The following is a 22,164-nucleotide window of genomic DNA, read 5'->3' as shown; positions in this document are numbered from 1 at the left end:
AGTGTCGGGAGATGCCGGACACTTCACCTACAAGGTCATACGATTCGTTTCCGGAGGTGCCGGACACTTCACCTACAAGGTCATACGATTCGTTTCGGGAGATGCGACACTTCACCTACAAGGTCATACGATTAGTTTCGGGAGATGCCAGACACCTCACCTACAAGGTCATACGATTAGTTTCGGGAGATGCCAGACACTCCACCTACAAGGTCATTTGATTAGTCTTGGGAGATGCCAGACACTTCACCTACAAGGTCATACGATTAGTGTCGGGAGATGCCGGACACTTCACCTACAAGGTCATACGATTAGTGTCGGGAGATGCCGGACACTTCACCTACAAGGTCATACAATTAGTGTCGGGAGATGCCGGACACTTCACCTACAAGGTCATACGATTAGTGTCGGGAGATGCCGGACACTTCACCTACAAGCTCATACAATTAGTGTCGGGAGATGCCGGACACTTCACCTACAAGGTCATATGATTCATTTCCGGAGATGCCGGACACTTCACCTACAAGGTCATACAATTAGTGTCGGGAGATGCCGGACACTTCACCTACAAGGTCATACGATTCGTTTCGGGAGATGCGACACTTCACCTACAAGGTCATACGATTAGTTTCGGGAGATGCCAGACACTTCACCTACAAGGTCATACGATTAGTTTCGGGAGATGCCGGACACTTCACCTACAAGGTCATACGATTAGTTTCGGGAGATGCCAGACACCTCACCTACAAGGTCATACGATTAGTTTCGGGAGATGCCAGACACTCCACTTACAAGGTCATTTGATTAGTGTCGGGAGATGCCGGACACTTCACCTACAAGGTCATACGATTCGTTTCCGGAGATGCCGGACACTTCACCTACTAGGTCATACGATTAGTTTCGGGAGCTGACGGAGCCTCCCCGTTCATAGTGCATTGCTCTACAGTCCCCCCCCCGGGCGGGATGGATCCTCTTCGGATTGGGAGATGGGGAATGTGATACGAGGAGCTATCCTCCTTCTCGTCTGCATTGTTGATGATCATCCCCCATCAGCTACGCGATCGCTATCAGATACAAATTTCCTTCCTATACAGAGCAGAATAAACAAGCTCCATGGAGGGGGCGGCAGCCGCAAAGGCATTTCCACTTTATAGTTTGGATTGGCACCAGAGGAAAGAAAGTGGAGAGATGTTTCATCAAGACAAGCCGCGAAATGGAAATGAGATTACAGACGCTTCGTGGAGCGTTAATCTGAGCACGGGGAGAGTGCGAGCGCGTACAAGTCAGGGGCGGCCGTGTACTCAATGTTCTCCATAATTGTGGCTTTCACAGATGGAGTCTGACCTCCTGCTGGGAGGACAATACCGCGGGAGCAGGGGGAGCACGTGCAGACACCTTGCACCACATAGCAGGCCGTGACGTCATATCCATGGGCCTGTACCATGCACGACCTCTATACCATACACAAGGCTGACTCTGCCGTATGAAGGTTATCAATATCCGGGAAAATCCATCTAATGTGAACTCGTGGATAGACAATATATCTCTATAATTGGGGTGTGACCATATAGACTGCAGCCAGAGTTACATATTGTCCCTGGAGATATGTGTTATCAGAACTTTCTGTATGTTATAAGTAGCAGCAGGACTGTAAAATATGCAAAAATATTCCAGCAATGTAGCTTCTCCAAGTGCACTGAGGGTGTGTCCTCACACTGCTGTGCTCTGTGCTCTCTGCATCCAGCGTTAGGTATTGTCCCTGGAGAGATGTGTAATCAGATCTTTATGTATGTTATTAGTAGCCGCTGGACTGTAAAATATGGATATATATTCCAGGACTGTAGCTTCTCAGTGTGCACTGGAGGTGTGTCCTTACACTGCTGTGCTCTGTGCTTCTGGCTACATACTGGTCACTTATATCAAAGAAAAGGGGTTGCACTTTATAAGCTTTCAGTGCAAATGGAGAAACTACAGTCCTGGAATATAAATCCATATATCACAGTCCTGTAGCCACTAACAATAAAGGTATGATCACACCTCTCACCAGGGACAATACATAACACTAACTACACAGAGCACAGCAGTGTGAGGACAACCCTCCAGTGCTCTTGGAAAAGCTACAATCCTAGGATATGAACAAATATATCACAGTCCTGCTGCTAATTAAATAAACAAAGGTCGATTACAGATCGATCCAGAGATAATACCGTACACTTATACTGACTGCAGAGTGCACAGAGCACAGCAGGGTGAGGACAAGCCCCCAATGCACTTTTAGAAGCTACAATTCTGGAATGTAAATTCATATATCACAGTCCTGCTGCTACTAACAACACACACAGAGGTCTGATTACACATCTCTCTGGGGACAATACCTAATACTGACTGCTGTCTGTATGGTCACAACCTGGTGAGATATTTGGAGGCACCTGGGGGCTCACTGGGATTATATATATATCCATAATGTATGTAGCTCCCATTGATTATGGTACAACACTGGGTCTCCTCTCATGGTTTGGCTTTGCCTGGGAATTGATGACATGAGATGTAGTTATTTAGTCTCAGACAATCCCTTAAACTCATCCTGTGGATACATCACGAGCCTCAGAGTAATCAAGTCACCCAGATCCGCAATCTCTGGCCGCTTGTTTCCGATCACTCTTCCTCTCATCCATGAAAAGAAAAGTTCTTACAGTATGAGGGCGCTAATTGTCTGTAAGCGGAACTATCTCTCCTCCTAGAGACACAGAAGCCGGGAGAACATTTCCTGCTACATCGCTATCTGAGGAATGATAATGATAACATCCGAACAATCCAGGGAGGGGTCCGACATGTATAATGCCACATATCTCATCCTGCCCTGGATATTATACATGTCTGTACAACAGGGTAGTCCAGCAAGGAGCACTATAATACTGCCCCCTATGTACAAGAATATAACTACTATAATACTGCCCCTATGTACAGGAATATAACTACTATAATACTGCCTCCTATGTACAAGAATATAACTACTATAATACTGCCCCTATGTACAGGAATATAACTACTATAATACTGCCCCCTATGTACAGGAATATAACTACTATAATACTGCCCCCTATGTACAGGAATATAACTAGTATAATACTGCCCCCTATGTACAGGAATATAACTACTATAATACTGCCCCCTATGTACAAGAATATAACTACTATAATACTGCCCCCTATGTACAGGAATATAACTACTATAATACTGCCCCCTATGTACAGGAATATAACTACTATAATACTGCCTCCTATGTACAAGAATATAACTACTATAATACTGCCCCCTATGTACAAGAATATAACTACTATAATACTGCCCCCTATGTACATGAATATAACTACTATAATACTGCCCCCTATGTACAAGAATATAACTACTATAATACTGCCCCTATGTACAGGAATATAACTACTATAATACTGCCCCCTATGTACAGGAATATAACTACTATAATACTGCCTCCTATGTACAAGAATATAACTACTATAATACTGCCCCTATGTACAGGAATATAACTACTATAATACTGCCCCCTATGTACAGGAATATAACTACTATAATACTGCCCCCTATGTACAAGAATATAACTACTATAATACTGCCCCTATGTACAGGAATATAACTACTATAATACTGCCCCCTATGTACAGGAATATAACTACTATAATACTGCCCCCTATGTACAAGAATATAACTACTATAATACTGCCCCCTATGTACAAGAATATAACTACTATAATACTGCCCCTATGTACAGGAATATAACTACTATAATACTGCCCCCTATGTGCAGGAATATAACTACTATAATACTGCTCCTATGTACAAGAATATAACTACTATTATACTGCTCCCTATGTACAAGAATATACCTACTATAATACTGCCCCCTATGTACAAGAATATAACTACTATAATACTGCCCCCTATGTACAGGAATATAACTACTATAATACTGCCCCCTATGTACAGGAATATAACTACTATAATACTGCCCCCTATGTACAGGGATATAACTACTATAATACTGCCCCTATGTACAGGAATATAACTACTATAATACTGCCCCCCTATGTACAAGAATATAACTACTATAAAACTGCCCCCTATGTACAGGAATATAACTACTATAATACTGTCCCCTATGTACAAGAATATAACTACTATAATACTGCCCCCTATGTACAAGAATATAACTACTATAATACTGCCCCCTATGTACAGGAATATAACTACTATAATAATGCCCCCTATGTACAGGAATATAACTACTATAATACTGCCCCGTATGTACAAGAATATAACTACTATAATACTGCCCCCTATGTACAAGAATATAACTACTATAATACTGCTCCCTATGTACAAGAATATAACTACTATAATACTGCCCCCTATGTACAGGAATATAACTACTATAATACTGCTCCCTATGTACAAGAATATAACTACTATAATACTGCCCCCTATGTACAAGAATATAACTACTATAATACTGCTCCCTATGTACAAGAATATAACTACTATAATACTGCCCCCTATGTACAAGAATAGAACTACTATAATACTGCTCCCTATGTACAAGAATATAACTACTATAATACTGCCCCCTATGTACAAGGATATAACTACTATAATGCTGCCCCCTATGTACAGGAATATAACTACTATAATACTGCCCCCTATGTACAAGAATATAACTACTATAATACTGCTCCCTATGTACAAGAATATAACTACTATAATACTGCTCCCTATGTACAAGAATATAACTACTATAATACTGCCCCCTATGTACAGGAATATAACTACTATAATACTGCCCCCTATGTACAAGAATATAACTACTATAATACTGCCCCCTATGTACAAGAATATAACTACTATAATACTGCCCCCTATGTACAAGAATATAACTACTATAATACTGCCCCCTATGTACAAGAATATAACTACTATAATACTGCCCCCTATGTACAGGAATATAACTACTATAATACTGCCCCCTATGTACAGGGATATAACTACTATAATACTGCCCCCTATGTACAAGACATTGTGATTATCATCTTGTCTATGTAAACCATTAAATAATGAACGAGACAGTAGTTATACAGTCAGGGAGGCTTTATAACTGTGATAACAGGAGCCAGTTTATACATCTGTCAGTGGCTTTGTAGAGGTTGTAGGGCACTGTCCAGACAAATAAATTGTTTATGGAGCTTGGTCTTTGATATAATAAAATGGGGGGGGGGGGTATCTTTATGAGTTCACATGACCCAATGGAAGAGAAGGATCCTGGGAATAGTTTTGGGTTATAGTCGCATAATGAAAGGATAATATAATCATTAAGTTCTCCTTTAACTTTGCAGATAATTAGGACCAGTCACGACCTTGACTTTGCTGTGTCAGCATTTTCCCGTCTCCTCCTATCACTAGGAGGGTGACAGACGGCCGGGGTCACCCGCTCGCCCTCTATTGTGCGCCATTGTTATCATTTTACACCTCTGCAGGCGGCGGCCAAACCCTGCACCTCAAACCCATCAATAGGGGCGACTCCCAGCCCCCGAGCTGCCAAATTCTGCAAACATTGTAAAGTGGAAGGTTTCAGTGAGTCTCCGTAGCCCGGGGGATGGGAGGCGGCTCATCCAGACAGAAATGGCGCAGGTTTATAATAGACGGGCGGATTACTGCTAATTGTCTGACTTGTTTGCTCTCTCCCCAGTGCTCCGACTATGACCTGGATTTTGGCACCGAGTGCTTGCACTTGGCCCTGGCCTATAGTAAGACGAGGGCCAGGCTACTGGAAGGACCCCCCGACCTGTGGAAGGTAAGTAGTACATCGCTATACAGAGTATAAACTGCTGCTCTCTGTTATCAGCCATGTCTGACTGGTGTCCTTCATCAGGATTATCATCAGGCCTAAACTGGGGTTGTATGAAGAGGGACACCAAGTCTTACCCCGCTAAACTCCCAGCCCCGTTAGGTCAGGAATGAAATCTTCTTTCTAGTAAAAATCCTCCAGCGTCAGGCAAATATGACTCTTCTCGCCTCATTTTCACAAGAGATGAGTCAAGTTTAGTGGCTGCAGTGGGAAGATCTCTTTAGAAGCTCCTATCTTCTGTTCTATAGCACCTAGAGACATGGTGCCGGTGTCATGATAGGGAAAAGAATCTCATCTTTCAGATCCCACCAGGATTGTGATAGAGGAGTGACCCAGGTACTGACAGAGACTGCTGCAGCTAATAGTTGGTTTTCTATCTCACCCCAAGTTCTTTATTGACATCAGTACAGGGCAGCACTTCTTTAGAATGTCCGAAATGATCCTGCTGATGCTTCTGATAGATAGAGGAGAGCCACAAGTACAGACAGAGGCTGCTGCAGCTAATAGTAAGCTTCTATCCCACCACAAGTGCTTTATTGGCATCAATACAGGTCATTACTGCTCTATGATGTCCTACATGAACCTACTAATGCTTCATATTAAATGGCTGCTGCAGCTCATTTAAGCTTCTATCCCACCCAGTGACATCAGTACAGCTCAGTACATCTCTATAATGTCTGATATGATCCTGCAGATGCTTCTGATAGAGGAGCGACAGAGGCACAGAAAGAGGCTGCTGCAGCTAATAGTAAGTTTTCTTTCTCACCCAAGTGCTTTATTTGCATCAGTACAGGTCTATACTTGTCTATAATGTCTTATTTGATCTTGCCGATTCCTCTTAATCAGAAATACAGGCACAGACAGAGGCTGCTGCAGCTAATAGTAGGTTTTTATGTCACCTCATGTGCTCTACTCCCATCAGTACAGGTTAGTTCTGCTAAATTATGTCCTGTATGATCCTGCTGATGCTTCTGAGTGAGCAGTAGAGTTATGGAGCAGATTCTCCTGCTGCAGCTAATTGTCTCACCCCGACTTCTTTATTGACAACAGTACTAGTCAGTACTTCTCTATAATGTCTGATATAATCCTACTGATGCTGCTGCAGCTAATAGTAATCTTCTATCCCACCCCAAGTACTTAGTTGACATCAGTACAGGTCATTACTTCTCTATGATGCTCTATGTGATCCTACTGATGTCTCATATTTAGAGAGTAGAGCCACAGGCACAGACAGCGGCTGCTGCAGCTAATAGTAGGTTTCTATGTCACCTCATGTGCTTCACTTCCATCAGTACAGGTCATTACTTCTCTATGATGTCCTATGTGATCCTACTGATGTCTCATATTTAGAGAGGAGAGCCACAGGCACAGACAGAGGCTGCTGCAGATAATAGTAGGTTTCTGTGTCACCTCATGTGCTTCACTTCCATCAGTATAGGTCATAACTTCTCTATAATGCCCTATGTGATCCTACTGATGTCTCATATTTAGAGAGGAGAGCCACAGGCACAGGCAGAGGCTGTTGCAGATAATAGTAGGTTTCTATGTCACCTCATGTGCTTCACTTCCATCAGTACAGGTCATTACTTCTCTATGATGTCCTATGTGATCCTACTGATGTCTCATATATAGAGAGGAGAGCCACAGGCACAGGCAGAGGCTGCTGCAGATAATAGTAGGTTTCTATGTCACCTCATGTGCTTCACTTCCATCAGTACAGGTCATTACTTCTCTATGATGTCCTATGTGATCCTACTGATGTCTCATATATAGAGAGGAGAGCCACAGGCACAGACAGCGGCTGCTGCAGCTAATAGTAGGTTTCTATGTCACCTCATGTGCTTCACTTCCATCATTACTTCTCTATGATGTCGTATGCGATCCTACTGATGTCTCATATATAGAGAGGAGAGCCACAGGCACAGACAGAGGCTGCTGCAGATAATAGTAGGTTTCTATGTCACCTCATGTGCTTCACTTCCATCAGTACAGGTCATTACTTCTCTATGATGTCCCCTGTGATCCTACTGATGTCTCATATTTAGAGAGGAGAGCAACAGGCACAGATAGAGGCTGCTGCAGCTAATAGTAGGTAGTAGTCATATAGTGGTCAGATATAACGTTACTGTCTCCTCTCCCCTGACCCTAAGTGGCATTGAGTGGGAGTAAACATTTGACCTTAACCAATCGGTAATTGATCTAATTGGTCAGGAATCTGCAGTAAAGTCTGAAGTCTTGGGCTTTGTGTTTCGGGGTGTGTCTTTGTTTGCCCCAGTTTTGTTGTCTGGGGTGATGGCAGATGGCACCTCATGCTGCAGCATGCCATGTAGTCAGCGCGGGTATCCTGCCAGCATCTGGCTTTCCAGTCCGCATGGGCTACGTGTAGATCCTGTGTGTATTGTACCGTGACTCACACGCTACATGGGAGCAGATATTCCACCTCCACTCACACTGCAGGGATTATACTTCATTATCCCGGATCAGGAGAAGGAGCGAGTCTTCCACATCTTGTGGTTGTTCTTCTCACAGCTGAGGGTCTGTAAAATGATCTTTGAGAACAAACAGGTTGATACATTTTGGCTACATTGTCCTCACAACGCTGTGTTCTGGGTATTGGGCTGTTCTACAGATTTTCCCTCTGCTATGGGTAAAGGTCACAGCAGGCTTCTGGTTGAATACTACAGCAGTCACTCAGATCTCAGAAGAGCTAAGAGCACAGCAGTGTGAGGACGACCCTCCTGGAGCAGCTACAATCCAGGAATATACATCCATATTTCACAGTCCTGCTACTACTAACCACATAAGCAAATGTCTGATCACACATCTCTCCAGGGACTGACTGAAGAGAGCACAGAGCACAGCAGTGTGAGGACATGCCCCAGCACACTTGGAGAAGCTACAATCCAGAACTATGCTTCCATATTTCACAGTCATTCTGCCACTGACAACATACACAAAGGTTTTGATTACATATCTCTCCAGGGACAATACATAGCACTGGCTACAGAGAGCACAGAGCACAGCAGTGTGAGGTCTGATTACACATCTCTCCAGGGACAATACATAACACTGGCTGCACAGAGCACAGCAGTGTGAGGTCTGATTGCACATCTCTCCATGGACAATACATAACTCTGGCTGCAGAGAGCACAGAACAGCAGTGTGAGGTCTGATTACACATCTCTCCAGGGACAATACATAACACTGGCTGCAGAGAGCACAGAACAGCAGTGTGAGGTCTGATTACACATCTCTCCAGGGACAATACATAACACTGGCTGCAGAGAGCACAGAGCACAGCAGTGTGAGATCTGATTACACATCTCTCCAGGGACAATACATAACACTAGCTGCAGAGAGCACAGAGCATAGCAGTGTGAGGTCTGATTACACATCTCTCCAGGGACAATACATAACACTGGCTGCAGAGAGCACAGAGCACAGCAGTGTGAGGTCTGATTACACATCTCTCCAGGGACAATACATGAAACTGGCTGCAGAGAGCACAGAGCACAGCAGTGTGAGGTCTGATTACACATCTCTCCAGGGACAATACATAACACTGGCTGCAGAGAGCACAGAGCACAGCAGTGTGAGGTCTGATTATACATCTCTCTTGGGACAATACATAACACTGGCTGCAGAGAGCACAGAGCACAGCAGTGTGAGGTCTGATTACACATCTTTCTGGGGACAATACATAACATTGGCTGCAGAGAGCACAGAGCACAGCAGTGTGAGGTCTGATTACACATCTCTCCAAGGACAATACAGAACACTGGCTGCAGAGAGCACAGAGCACAGCAGTGTGAGGTCTGATTACACATCTCTCCAGGGACAATACATAACACTGGCTTCAGAGAGCACAGAGCACAGCAGTGTGAGGTCTGATTACACATCTCTCCAGGGACAATACATAACACTGGCTGCAGAGAGCACAGAGCACAGCAGTGTGAGGTCTGATTACACATCTCTCCAGGGACAATACATAACACCGGCTGCAGAGAGCACAGAGCACAGCAGTGTGAGGTCTATGTACACATCTCTCCAAGGACAATACATAGCACTGGCTGCAGAGAGCACAGAGCACAGCAGTGTGAGGTCTGATTACACATCTCAACAGGGACAATACATAATACTGACTGCAGAGAGCACAGAGCACAGCATGTGAGGTCTGATTACACATCCCTCCAGGGACAGTACATAACACTGGCTGCAGAGAGCACAGAGCACAGCAGTGTGAGGTCTGATTACACATCTCTCCAGGGACAATACATAACACTGGCTGCAGAGAGCACAGCAGTGTGAGGTCTGATTAAACATCTCTCCAGGGACAATACATAACACTGACTGCAGAGAGCACAGAGCACAGCAGTGTGAGGTCTAATTACACATCTCTCCAGGGACAATACATAACACTGGCTGCAGAGAGCACAGAGCACAGCAGTGTGAGGCCTGATTACACATCTCTCCAGAGACAATACATAACACTGGCTGCAGAGAGCACAGAGCACAGCAGTGTGAGGCCTGATTACACATCTCTCCAGGGACAATACATAACACTGGCTGCAGTCTATGGTCACACAAGCCTCTCTGTTCAAAGCATTGCTGCCTTTTCACTGAGTGCTCAGCAGATAAAGGTTTTCAGAAATGAAAAAATGTAATTGTGTCAATCCATTGTTACAAAAATGTATAAGACAACAGATAGAATACATGATACCGTAGGTTCTATATGCTGACAATGGAAAGCGCTGCTGTGGGGCATTACTGACTATTCTGTCCTGTCCTCTGTAAATCATAATACTGTTCTTGTATGTTCCAGGTCACCTATAAACGCGATTTATATACAGCAGAAGCAATCATTAAAGGTAAGTGTCTACTCCTTCTCTCATTGAATATATTCTTGTACATAGGGGGCAGTATTATAGTAGTTATATTCTTGTACATAGGGGGCAGTATTATAGTAGTTATATTCTTGTACATAGGGGGCAGTATTATAGTAGTTATATTCTTGTACATAGGGGGCAGTATTATAGTAGTTATATTCTTGTACATAGGGGGCAGTATTATAGTAGTTATATTCCTGTACATAGGGGGCAGTATTATAGTAGTTATATTCCTGTACATAGGGGGCAGTATTATAGTAGTTATATTCTTGTACATAGGGGGCAGTATTATAGTAGTTATATTCTTGTGCATAGGGGGCAGTATTATAGTAGTTATATTCTTGTACATAGGGGGGAGTATTATAGTAGTTATATTCTTGTACATAGGGGGCAGTATTATAGTAGTTATGTTCTTGTACATAGGGGACAGTATTATAGTAGTTATATTCTTGTACATAGGGGGCAGTATTATAGTAGTTATATTCTTGTACATAGGGGGCAGTATTATAGTAGTTATAATCCTGTACATAGGGGGCAGTATTATAGTAGTTATATTCTTGTACATAGGGGGCAGTATTATAGTAGTTATATTCTTGTACATAGGGGGCAGTATTATAGTAGTTATATTCTTGTACATAGGGGGCAGTATTATAGTAGTTATGTTCTTGTACATAGGGGGCAGTATTATAGTAGCTATGTTCTTGTACATAGGGGGCAGTATTATAGTAGTTATATTCCTGTACATAGGGGGCAGTATTCTAGTAGTTATATTCTTGTACATAGGGGGCAGTATTCTAGTAGTTATATTCTTGTACATAGGGGGCAGTATTATAGTAGTTATGGGGCTGTATTATAGTAGTTATATTCCTGTACATAGGGGGCAGTATTCTAGTAGTTACATTCTTGTACATAGGGGGCAGTATTATAGTAGTTATATTCTTGTACATAGGGGGCAGTATTATAGTAGTTATATTCATGTACATAGGGGACAGTATTATAGTAGTTATATTCCTGTACATAGGGGGCAGTATTATAGTAGTTATATTCTTGCACATAGGGGCAGTATTATAGTAGTTATATTCTTGTACATAGGGGGCAGTATTATATTAGTTATATTCTTGTACATAGGGGGCAGTATTATATTAGTTATATTCTTGTACATAGGGGGCAGTATTATAGTAGTTATATTCCTGTACATAGGGGGCAGTATTATAGTAGTTATATTCCTGTACATAGGGGGCAGTATTATAGTAGTTATATTCCTGTACATAGGGGGCAGTATTATAGTAGTTATAGTCTTGTACATAGGGGGCAGTATTATAGTAGTTATATTCCTGTACATAGGGGGCAGTATTATAGTAGTTATATTCCTGTACATAGGGGCAGTATTATAGTAGTTATATTCTTGTACATAGGGGGCAGTATTATAATAGTTATATTCCTGTACATAGGGGCAGTATTATAGTAGTTATATTCTTGTACATAGGGGGCAGTATTATAATAGTTATATTCCTGTACATAGGGGCAGTATTATAGTATTTATATTCTTGTACATAGGGCAGTATTATAGTAGTTATATTCTTGTACATAGGGGGCAGTATTATAATAGTTATATTCCTGTACATAGGGGCAGTATTATAGTAGTTATATTCTTGTACATAGGGGGCAGTATTATAATAGTTATATTCCTGTACATAGGGGCAGTATTATAGTAGTTATATCCTTGTACATAGGGGGCAGTATTATAGTAGTTATATTCTTGTACATAGGGGGCAGTATTATAGTAGTTATATTCCTGTACATAGGGGGCAGTATTATAGTAGTTATATTCTTGTACATAGGGGGCAGTATTATAGTAGTTATATTCTTGTACATAGAGGGCAGTATTATAGTAGTTATATTCTTGTACATAGAGGGCAGTATTATAGTAGTTATATTCTTGTACATAGGGGGCAGTATTATAGTAGTTATATTCTTGTACATAGGGGGCAGTATTATAGTAGTTATATCCCTGCACATAGGGGGCAGTATTATAGTAGTTATATTCCTGTACATAGGGGGCAGTATTATAGTAGTTATATTCCTGTACATAGGGGGCAGTATTATAGTAGTTATATTCCTGTACATAGGGGGCAGTATTATAGTAGTTATATTCCTGTACATAGGGGGCAGTATTATAGTAGTTATATTCTTGTACATAGGGGGCAGTATTATAGTAGTTATATTCCTGTACATAGGGGGCAGTATTATAGTAGTTATATTCTTGTACATAGGAGTAGTATTATAGTAGTTATATTCTTGTACATAGGGGGCAGTATTATAGTAGTTATATTCTTGTACATAGGGGCAGTATTATAGTAGTTATATTCTTGTACATAGGGGGCAGTATTATAGTAGTTATATTCTTGTACATAGGGGGCAGTATTATAGTAGTTATATTCCTGTACATAGGGGCAGTATTATAGTAGTTATATTCTTGTACATAGGGGGCAGTATTATAGTAGTTATATTCTTGTACATAGGGGGCAGTATTATAGTAGTTATATTCTTGTACATAGGGGGCAGTATTATAGTAGTTATATTCTTGTACATAGGGGCAGTATTATAGTAGTTATATTCTTGTACATAGGGGGCAGTATTATAGTAGTTATATTCTTGTACATAGGGGCAGTATTATAGTAGTTATATTCTTGTACATAGGGGGCAGTATTATAGTAGTTATATTCCTGTACATAGGGGCAGTATTATAGTAGTTATATTCTTGTACATAGGGGGCAGTATTATAGTAGTTATATTCCTGTACATAGGGGGCAGTATTATAGTAGTTATATTCTTGTACATAGGGGGCAGTATTATAGTAGTTATATTCTTGTACATAGGGGGCAGTATTATAGTAGTTATATTCCTGTACATAGGGGGCAGTATTATAGTAGATATATTCCTGTACATAGGGGCAGTATTATAGTAGTTATATCCCTGTACATAGGGGGCAGTATTATAGTAGTTATATTCCTGTACATAGGGGACAGTATTATAGTAGTTATATTCTTGTACATAGGGGGCAGTATTATAGTAGTTATAATTCCTGCAGTTGGTTTTAGTATTGTTGTAGTAGTTGTGCTGTTATTGTGTATTATTATGTACTGACTATTATTACATGTAATACAATAACACTAGACACCTCTGCGCCCTCTCTGTGCGGGTCAGACCTCTCATTGTTTCCAGTCTGTTGTATTACTTCCCCTCCTGGTTCTCCTCCTGGCTGCTCCAGCCTCTCCAGTCTCAGTCTCCAGCGGTTTCGCTCTTGACCCTTGTGCTGTGTAGATAATCCGTGACCTGGAATGTCAGCTCCTTGGGCGCCGTCTTGTTCGCTTTAACACTTTGACAAGCTTTTATTTTTACATTTGTCAGGTTTTTGCAGGATTTGTGATGACTTGTGATGGTTTTTTCTCTTTCGAGTCCCTGCAGTTTTGTTTGATGCTGGGGAGGGGAGGTGCTTTTAGTGCTTCAACATTTTTATGTTTTTTTTTTCCTTTTTGACATTTCTTCCTGATGGATGAGCTTATTGTTCTTCTTTCTAATATCATCTTTATTGTATCAATGTTGATCATTTTTCTGTTAATATTTTTATCCAATATTGACAGTGTTTGTTAATCGTTATGGTTTAAGTTTTACTCTAAATAAATCCACAATAAATTAAGTAAATGTGCAATTTCTATGAATTATTAACTTTTTTCAGGTCTTGTGTTACATCTTCTCTAGTCACTTCCAGAGCTGCATTCACTGTTCACAAATCTGTATTCACACCCAGAGCTGCCTGCTGCTACATCCAGTCGTATCTAGAGCTCCCCCTAGTGGTGGTTGCAGACAGGTAGAATTTGATCGCTGAACATGTTTTAGCGAATTATCGTGAAGACGCAGGACACCTCCCAGAGTCCGAATCTGGGCTTGGGAAATGCTATTAAATCTACTGGACTCTCGGTCTCAGTGCTGATGGAAAAGTTATGTGCTGATCATGTTAAACTAGATTGGTGTAGACTAAACAGGACATCATCACTAGTAATAAGTGGACCTGAACCGTAATGTTCTTATCTGTGACAATCATTGCTACTGCGGATGCCCAACGAGCATTTCAGGTTTGTGTCCCTGAACTTGTGCTCCAACCTGAAGTTTGGGTTCAACGTTTGGGCTCACCGGGACCACTTTTCCAGCATGTAAAGGGCCAAATCCTCCTGGGTCCCGCTCCTCCCTAATTATCGCCTTCTATGTATGTCCTTGTATTTGTTGTTTTTGTAGGGGATTTGGATCTCTGTATTAGCCATCTAACTGCACCCCCTGATCCTGGAAAGAAGATTCTACCTATGGTACCACCTTAAAGTCACATCCCCCCCCCCCCAATGTCGGGAACATTGTTCTTATAAGACACACAATGGCAGCACACTTGGTCCATTACTCCTTGACCTAAGTAAGTGCTGGTGGGCAGAAGACAGACTGGGCCGGTGCCACTGGGCTCACGGGCCTTGGTCACTGGGCTCACAGGTCTTGGTCACTGGGCTCACAGGTCTTGGTCACTGGGCTCACAGGTCTTGGTCACTGGGCTCACGGGCCTTGGTCACTGGGCTCACGGGCCTTGGTCACTGGACTCACGGGCCTTGGTCACTGGGCTCACGGGCCTTGGTCACTGGGCTCAAGGGCCTTGGTCACTGGGCTCAGAGGTCTTGGTCACTGGGCTCAGAGGCCTTGGTCACTGGGCTCAGAGGCCTTGGTCACTGGGCTCACGGGCCTTGGTCACTGGGCTCACGGGCCTTGGTCACTGGGCTCACGGGCCTTGGTCACTGGGCTCACGGGCCTTGGTCACTGGACTCACGGGCCTTGGTCACTGGACTCACGGGCCTTGGTCACTGGGCTCACGGGCCTTGGTCACTGGGCTCAGAGGTCTTGGTCACTGGGCTCAGAGGCCTTGGTCACTGGGCTCACGGGCCTTGGTCACTGGACTCACGGGCCTTGGTCACTGGACTCACGGGCCTTGGTCACTGGACTCACGGGCCTTGGTCACTGGGCTCACGGGCCTTGGTCACTGGGCTCAGAGGTCTTGGTCACTGGGCTCAGAGGTCTTGGTCACTGGGCTCAGAGGCCTTGGTCACTGGGCTCAGAGGTCTTGGTCACTGGGCTCAGAGGCCTTGGTCACTTGGCTCACAGGTCTTGGTCACTGGGCTCACAGGCCATGGTCACTGGACTCACGGGCCTTGGTCACTGGGCTCACGGGCCTTGGTCACTGGGCTCACGGGCCTTGGTCACTGGGCTCACGGGCCTTGGTCACTGGGCTCACGGGCCTTGGTCACTGGGCTCACAGGTTGCATTGGCCTTGAGTTTGACAGATGAGCCCTCATGGAGTTAATATTTGTAATGGAAACTTTTTGGTAGGATATTCTCTCTAGAAGGGATGTTTTTGCACAGGTCTCTACATGTCGGTGGAGTAAGAGTGTGAAGCGGGGAGGAAGTTTGCAGGGGCGCTGTGTGACCTCTCCCCGCATGCGGCGCAGACATGGGGCTGACTGAGTGACAGCCGGAGTCAGAGCCCGGTGACAGTTCATCTGTCGGCGGCCCGTCAGCCCCGTCTCATGCTTACTTGACTCGCTATGAGCTTGAAAGATCGACATAATTCTATTTTTTTTACCTACAGCAGAGAGGGGGATAGAATCGGGGGAGGATCGCCGCTTCATATTTGGTTAGCAGATTAAGTGCCTGGCGCTTCTTCACGCTGGCTTTACTTCAGATCTGCAAAATGTACAACACATCGGGGTCTTGTCAGTCATGGATGTCACCCAGGAGACTGCGCTGCTCACTGACGAAATCACCATCCATAGCACTGCTCATCCAGGGCTGCCTGGTTCATAGGTTCAAAGTTTTGTCACCCCTTCAGACATCTTAGTGAAACACATAGGGGCAGATTTACTTACCCGGCCCATTCGCGATCCAGCGGCGCGTTCTCTGCGGTGGATTCGGGTCTGGTCGGGATTCACTAAGGCAGTTCCTCCGACGTCCACCAGGTGTCGCTGCTGCGCTGAAGTTCCCCGAAACGCACTGGAATACACCGAGCCGGGCTGAGTGAAGGTAAGTGCAAGCTCCGTGACACATTTTTGTTTTTTAAATGCGGCGGTTTTTCCGAATCCGTCGGGTTTTCGTTCGGCCACGCCCCCCGATTTCCGTCGCGTGCATGCCAGCGGCGATGCGCCAAAATCCAGGGGCAATACAGGGGAAATTGCCGCAAATCGGAAATATTCGGGTAACACGTTGGGAAAACGCGAATCGGGCCCTTAGTAAATGACCCCCAAAGGTCTTGGAACCCCTATTTATGACTATAGGAGATCAAGATCAGATTGAGGGAGATCCAACCCAGCTGCTTCCAGTTTCAGAACTGACAGAGAGTAGTCCTGGAAGAAGAGTTCCTGAATAGTTGACATCGCAGCCTCTTTACATAGCTGACTGGCGAGGCTCCTCCGTGTCAGAACGTCACCCATTTGATATTGATGATATTCACCATAGATCATCATTATCTTAGTCCTCCAAAAACCCTTTGATTTCCTTTATAACCAGCTCTAAATGAAGCCACTGAATGGAGCAGCTCTTTCTGTCTCTCTCATAGCACGAAATCCCAGCACCAGCACCAGCACAATCACCATCTAATAGTTCCGTTACATGCCGCTTATTGTTTTGACTATAAATTATAAAACATGTTTCCATTGAAAGTCATTCTATGTGAAGGATACTCCGAGAAAACCTACGCCTCAGATGTTCTAGATTACGGGGATGTCAATTTAAAGGGATTATATGGTGTGTGCATATCGCAATTCATACAATTTGTAACAGTCTCTTGTGATTTCCTCTTTTCATTTGGATGGTTACCTTTTGGCATAGAGAAGGGGGTGTTGATTGACAGAAGATCCAGGTTCTACACCACAAACCCCCCGGGGCATCTGTTGGTTCATGTCACCTCTGTAATCCTTTGGGGCTGGGAAACGAAGGTTAAGAGAAAGTGAGTGTTTAGCGCAGGTGTCCGAGGCTCCTGGCAGTCGAGTCACGATGGCTTCTTCCTGTATCATTTCCCAGATTGAAAGCTTTTAGACGTAAATCGTACAAACAAAAGCCTTTCTGCGGAACACGTTGACTCTGTGGACCCCCGACACACATTACATTACATTTTTTCGCTTTGCTTTTGAATGTCACTTGACATGGAGCCAAATTTCCCAGGTGTTCTTGGTGAACTTCCGAGTGGTGGAGATTCCTCTAAGACAATATTGAAGGCTTCTCTAATTGTATCCAAGAATTTCTAGTGATGTTCCTTTGTATATTCACTAAAGGGCAAAAGTTTATGAACCATCCGATTAGCTTTTTGAAGAAATCCATGGGGCCCATGTAGGATTTCCTCCAGATTTTGGGATGCCTGTTGACATATTGCCACATTACGGATGTGAACCATGATGTAGACCAGAGGGTATGTCCCATGGTCAGGAGTTGGACATGGTTGAGGATCACGTGAAACACTTGATCTGCGACACCAAGTTCTTCCTCTCATGTCTCTATTGATTTTTATGGAATTCCATGGAATTTTACGGGTACTACTAATGGCCTTGGCCCCATGTAGGCTTTCCTCCAGATTTTGGGATGTCTGTTGACATATTACCACATTACCGAGGTCAGCCATGATGTAGACCAGAAGATATGGCCCATGGTCAGGTGTTGGACATGGTTGAGGATCACTTGATTTGCGTCACCAAGTTTTTATTCCACATCTTTTTGGACTTTTATGGAATTCTTGAGAATTTAAGGCCCCAAATTATGTAATGACTCACCATTGTGATGGTCTAAACGATGCACACGACATCAAGTTTTTGGTGCACACACTATTTCCTGTCTGACCACGCCTATACATGAAAAATGTATATATAATGTTAATATATGTATCGGAAATTGTTTTCTGGTTCAAATTATGCCAGAAGAGCCCTAGAAATTCCCTGTGAAAGCCGGAGTCGATGCGTCAAAATCCGATCGCGTGCGTCAAAATCCTGGGGCAATTCTGCCCAATTTGGAAATAGTCGGAAAACCCGACAAAAGTGCGTCATTCGGACCCTTAGTAAATGAGCCCCATGGTGTTTTATGGGCATATGCTGGTTCCTCCATCAGATTTTGGGAGAATTTTATTGATTTCATGATGTGCTTTACACTGCTTCAGCAGCTGCCTGGCATTGTGCATTCTAACCTTAGACTTCAGTTCTACGGCTTCAGTATGGACACCCATTTCATGAAGCATCTGATGCACAACTCTTGAGTTGATATCATGTCTTGGCAAATTTGGGTGCTGTGTTTTGAGGTTTATATCCCCAATGTTAAAGGGGTTGTGAGGTTTGTACCACCCAATGTTAAAGGGGTTGTCTGGATTTAAAAAAAAAGGTGATTAGGATAGGTGATTAATTGTCTAGGGTTTGACATCTGGCACTTGCCCTCTATGGTCTCAGCAGATCACAGATTACAAATCCGCCTCTAGACCACTGATGATACATTTGTCTGCCACGTGGCTTGTTTCCATCACAATCCCATTGAAGCTGCACTATGAAGCACAACCACTTTATTATGTACGGCAATGCGCTTAGTAGGAAGCACAGAGACCGATGTGCCCTTCATTTTATGAGTCTCAGACATCCCCTTTAAATTTTGCTCTGCAATGAAAACTGGCAGGAATATAATAGAAGTCTGGTCAATAATGGAGAATCTAATACTCCCGCTCTCGGAAATATTTGCCACCTTGTTACTTTTGTGCCCTCACACGTTGCACTGTTTCTTTTTTGTATCAGTAATTGATATCCTGCCCGAGAGATTTTCTGTATAAATTACATTGTCTGAGAACATCCTGTGGGATTACCTGTGTCTGCTCCGTAAGAATGCAGGACTCAGCCAAGTCTCCTCGCTGGAGACGAGCGCTTATACGGACACACACCGCGCCAGTGTAATCATCACTATGGGAATTGGGTTGGGATACACTGGTCACATTTATCAGAAACAGTGCGGTCTCTACTATGTGCAGTGTAGTGTTCAGGGGGCGCCAGATTCAGGGTTTCTTCACCCCCTGCGCTGCCCCGATAGAGTGCACCACTTTTTTTTGGTGCACCCTTGACACATTTCTGTTGGACATGCATGATAAATGTGGCACACGGTCCGACTGATCACCGGAACGCCCCTTTCAGTGCAGAATTTTGTGTCGCATTGGGTATCGTGCAGCGTGCACCACAAAGTGTTGTGTGCGCCACAATTGCGGACACTTTATAAATACATGTGCAAGCAGTTTGCACTGAAAAGAACGTGCAAAGCTGGCGCAAGCACCTTAGTAAATGTGGGCCATGGCGTTCTGGCCAGACCAGGATGTTCCTGCTGGTATAGGTAAAGACGGTATGTTGTCTTATATGGGACATCCAATTTTAAAAGATTGTCCTATAAAATAAATGTATCATCTACCTCATTTATTAAACACATTAAACACTATTCTCCTTCCTCGTGCTTAGTTGGCTCTTTCAGGAGAACTTCCCTGCATCTCTTCCTCCCTTCTCACAGCAAACAGTCTCAGCAATAAGTATAGGTTGTGTGAATGTGCCGTTTCTTCTTTTGTAATGTAGAAAAAATATTTCATGCAGTTAATATATTACTGATTTGGTGGGTAACACATGTTTCCTAAATAGTTTGAACTTTCCTGACATCGTCTTTTGTCTTTTCTTCCTCCCCTCTCACAGCATACAATTTCAGCGTTGATTGTTACTGATATAGCCCCATTCTCTTCCCTGTCTTTTTATGCACTTTTATACTAGACAAAATTTGAATAAAGATCTTGCAGTGTTCCACAGGGGAGCTGCAGGTTTTTGGAGTAATAAACATGACCCATATTCCTTATAACGCACATATAACATGTTATTATTCACTTGGACATAAGGACATAAGGATACATATTCTAGATAACAATTGCTTGCTGAGATCTTCCCTGCTTTTTTTCCTCCCCTCTCACAGCATACAGTCTCAGCATACAGAGATAACGCAAAGAGGAACAGGGGAATTGCAGGTTATTGGAGGAATAAATATGACCCTTTTTCATTATTTTACATGTAACATTTTATTTTTCACATGTATCCTAGGTAACAATTGTTTGCTGAGATCTTTACTGTTTCTCTTTCTCCCCTCTCACAACATACAGGGGGTCATTTACTAAGGGCCCGATTTGCGTTTTCCCGACGTGTTATCCGAATATTTCCGATTTGCGCCGATTTTCCCTGAATTGCCCCGGGATTTTGGCGCACGCGATCGGATTGTGACGCATCGGCACTGGCATGCACGCGACGGAAATCGGGGGTTCTGGTCGTAAAAAAAAAAAAACAGACGGATTCGGAAAAACTGCCGCATTTAAAAAAAGTGTCGCTGGACACGCACTTACCTTCACCCGGGATAGGGCGGTGAACTTCAGTGCATTCCGGGGCACTTCAGCGCAGCAGGAGGAACTGCCTTAGTGAATCCCGGCCGGACCCGGATCCACCGCAAAGAACGCGCCGCTGGATCGCGAATGGACCGGGTAAGTAAATCTGCCCTACAGTCTCAGCAATAAACTAAAGAATAGTTATTGCTGTATCTACATCGCTTCCTTCCTGTCTTCTATGCACTGTTTTACACAAGATGGAATTTTTTTTTCTTGACCTGAGTGAAAAAAGGATTTTGAATAGAGATCACAATGGGATGAACAGGGGGGCTGCGGGTTGTTGGAGGAATAAATATGACCCCTTTTTCATTATTACACATGTAACATTTTATTATTCACATGTACTACTGTTTTAGAAAGCATATGGATAGGTATCCTAGGTAACAATTGTTTGCTGAGATCTTCCCTGCTGCTCTTCCTCCCCTCTCACAGCATACAGTCTTAGCAGTAAACTAAAGAATAGTTACTGCTGTATCTACATCCCTTCCTTCTTGTCTTCTATGTATTGTTTTAAGCTAGATGATTTGGACCTGAGTATTCTGAGGTTGGAAGAGGGAAAATGGTGAATTGCTCCTTTTTCCTAAAAATAAAAATGTGCATTTCCATGTACTACGACTTACATGCAATAATAGATGTGCTTTAGGGGCATCCATTAGAGAAAGCCACTTCACAGCTGCTAATTACAAGTGACGTCCACATGAAAGTCCACACCCTTCATACAGGGAGCAATTTCAATAACTTGTCAGAAAGTAGAGCAGCCCTCCCGTCCCTGTAGGTTTTGGGTTTCCTATGGCTTCCCTGATGCCTCCCCAGTCACATTTCAGGTCACCCGCCGGATGTGGCTTGTC

General features: G+C 43.4%; 1 protein-coding gene across 4 annotated transcripts in view; it reads left to right on the top strand.

Moving 5' to 3' along the window:
* The window catches only part of CRPPA (CDP-L-ribitol pyrophosphorylase A), a 158,804-nt gene that overhangs the window by 33,247 nt on the left and 103,393 nt on the right, over positions 1-22,164 (top strand). For all 4 annotated transcript variants that reach the window (XM_072154394.1, XM_072154393.1, XM_072154392.1 and 1 more), the window contains 2 exons: positions 5,759-5,863; positions 10,740-10,785. In XM_072154394.1, the coding sequence (XP_072010495.1) occupies positions 5,759-5,863; positions 10,740-10,785 (151 nt within the window). The remainder of the gene's footprint in view (positions 1-5,758; positions 5,864-10,739; positions 10,786-22,164) is intronic.

Source organism: Engystomops pustulosus, chromosome 5, assembly GCF_040894005.1.
Source record: "Engystomops pustulosus chromosome 5, aEngPut4.maternal, whole genome shotgun sequence".
NCBI lineage: Eukaryota > Metazoa > Chordata > Amphibia > Anura > Leptodactylidae > Engystomops > Engystomops pustulosus.
Note: the sequence above shows the minus strand (reverse complement) of the source record. Positions and strands in the feature narration are given on the sequence as shown.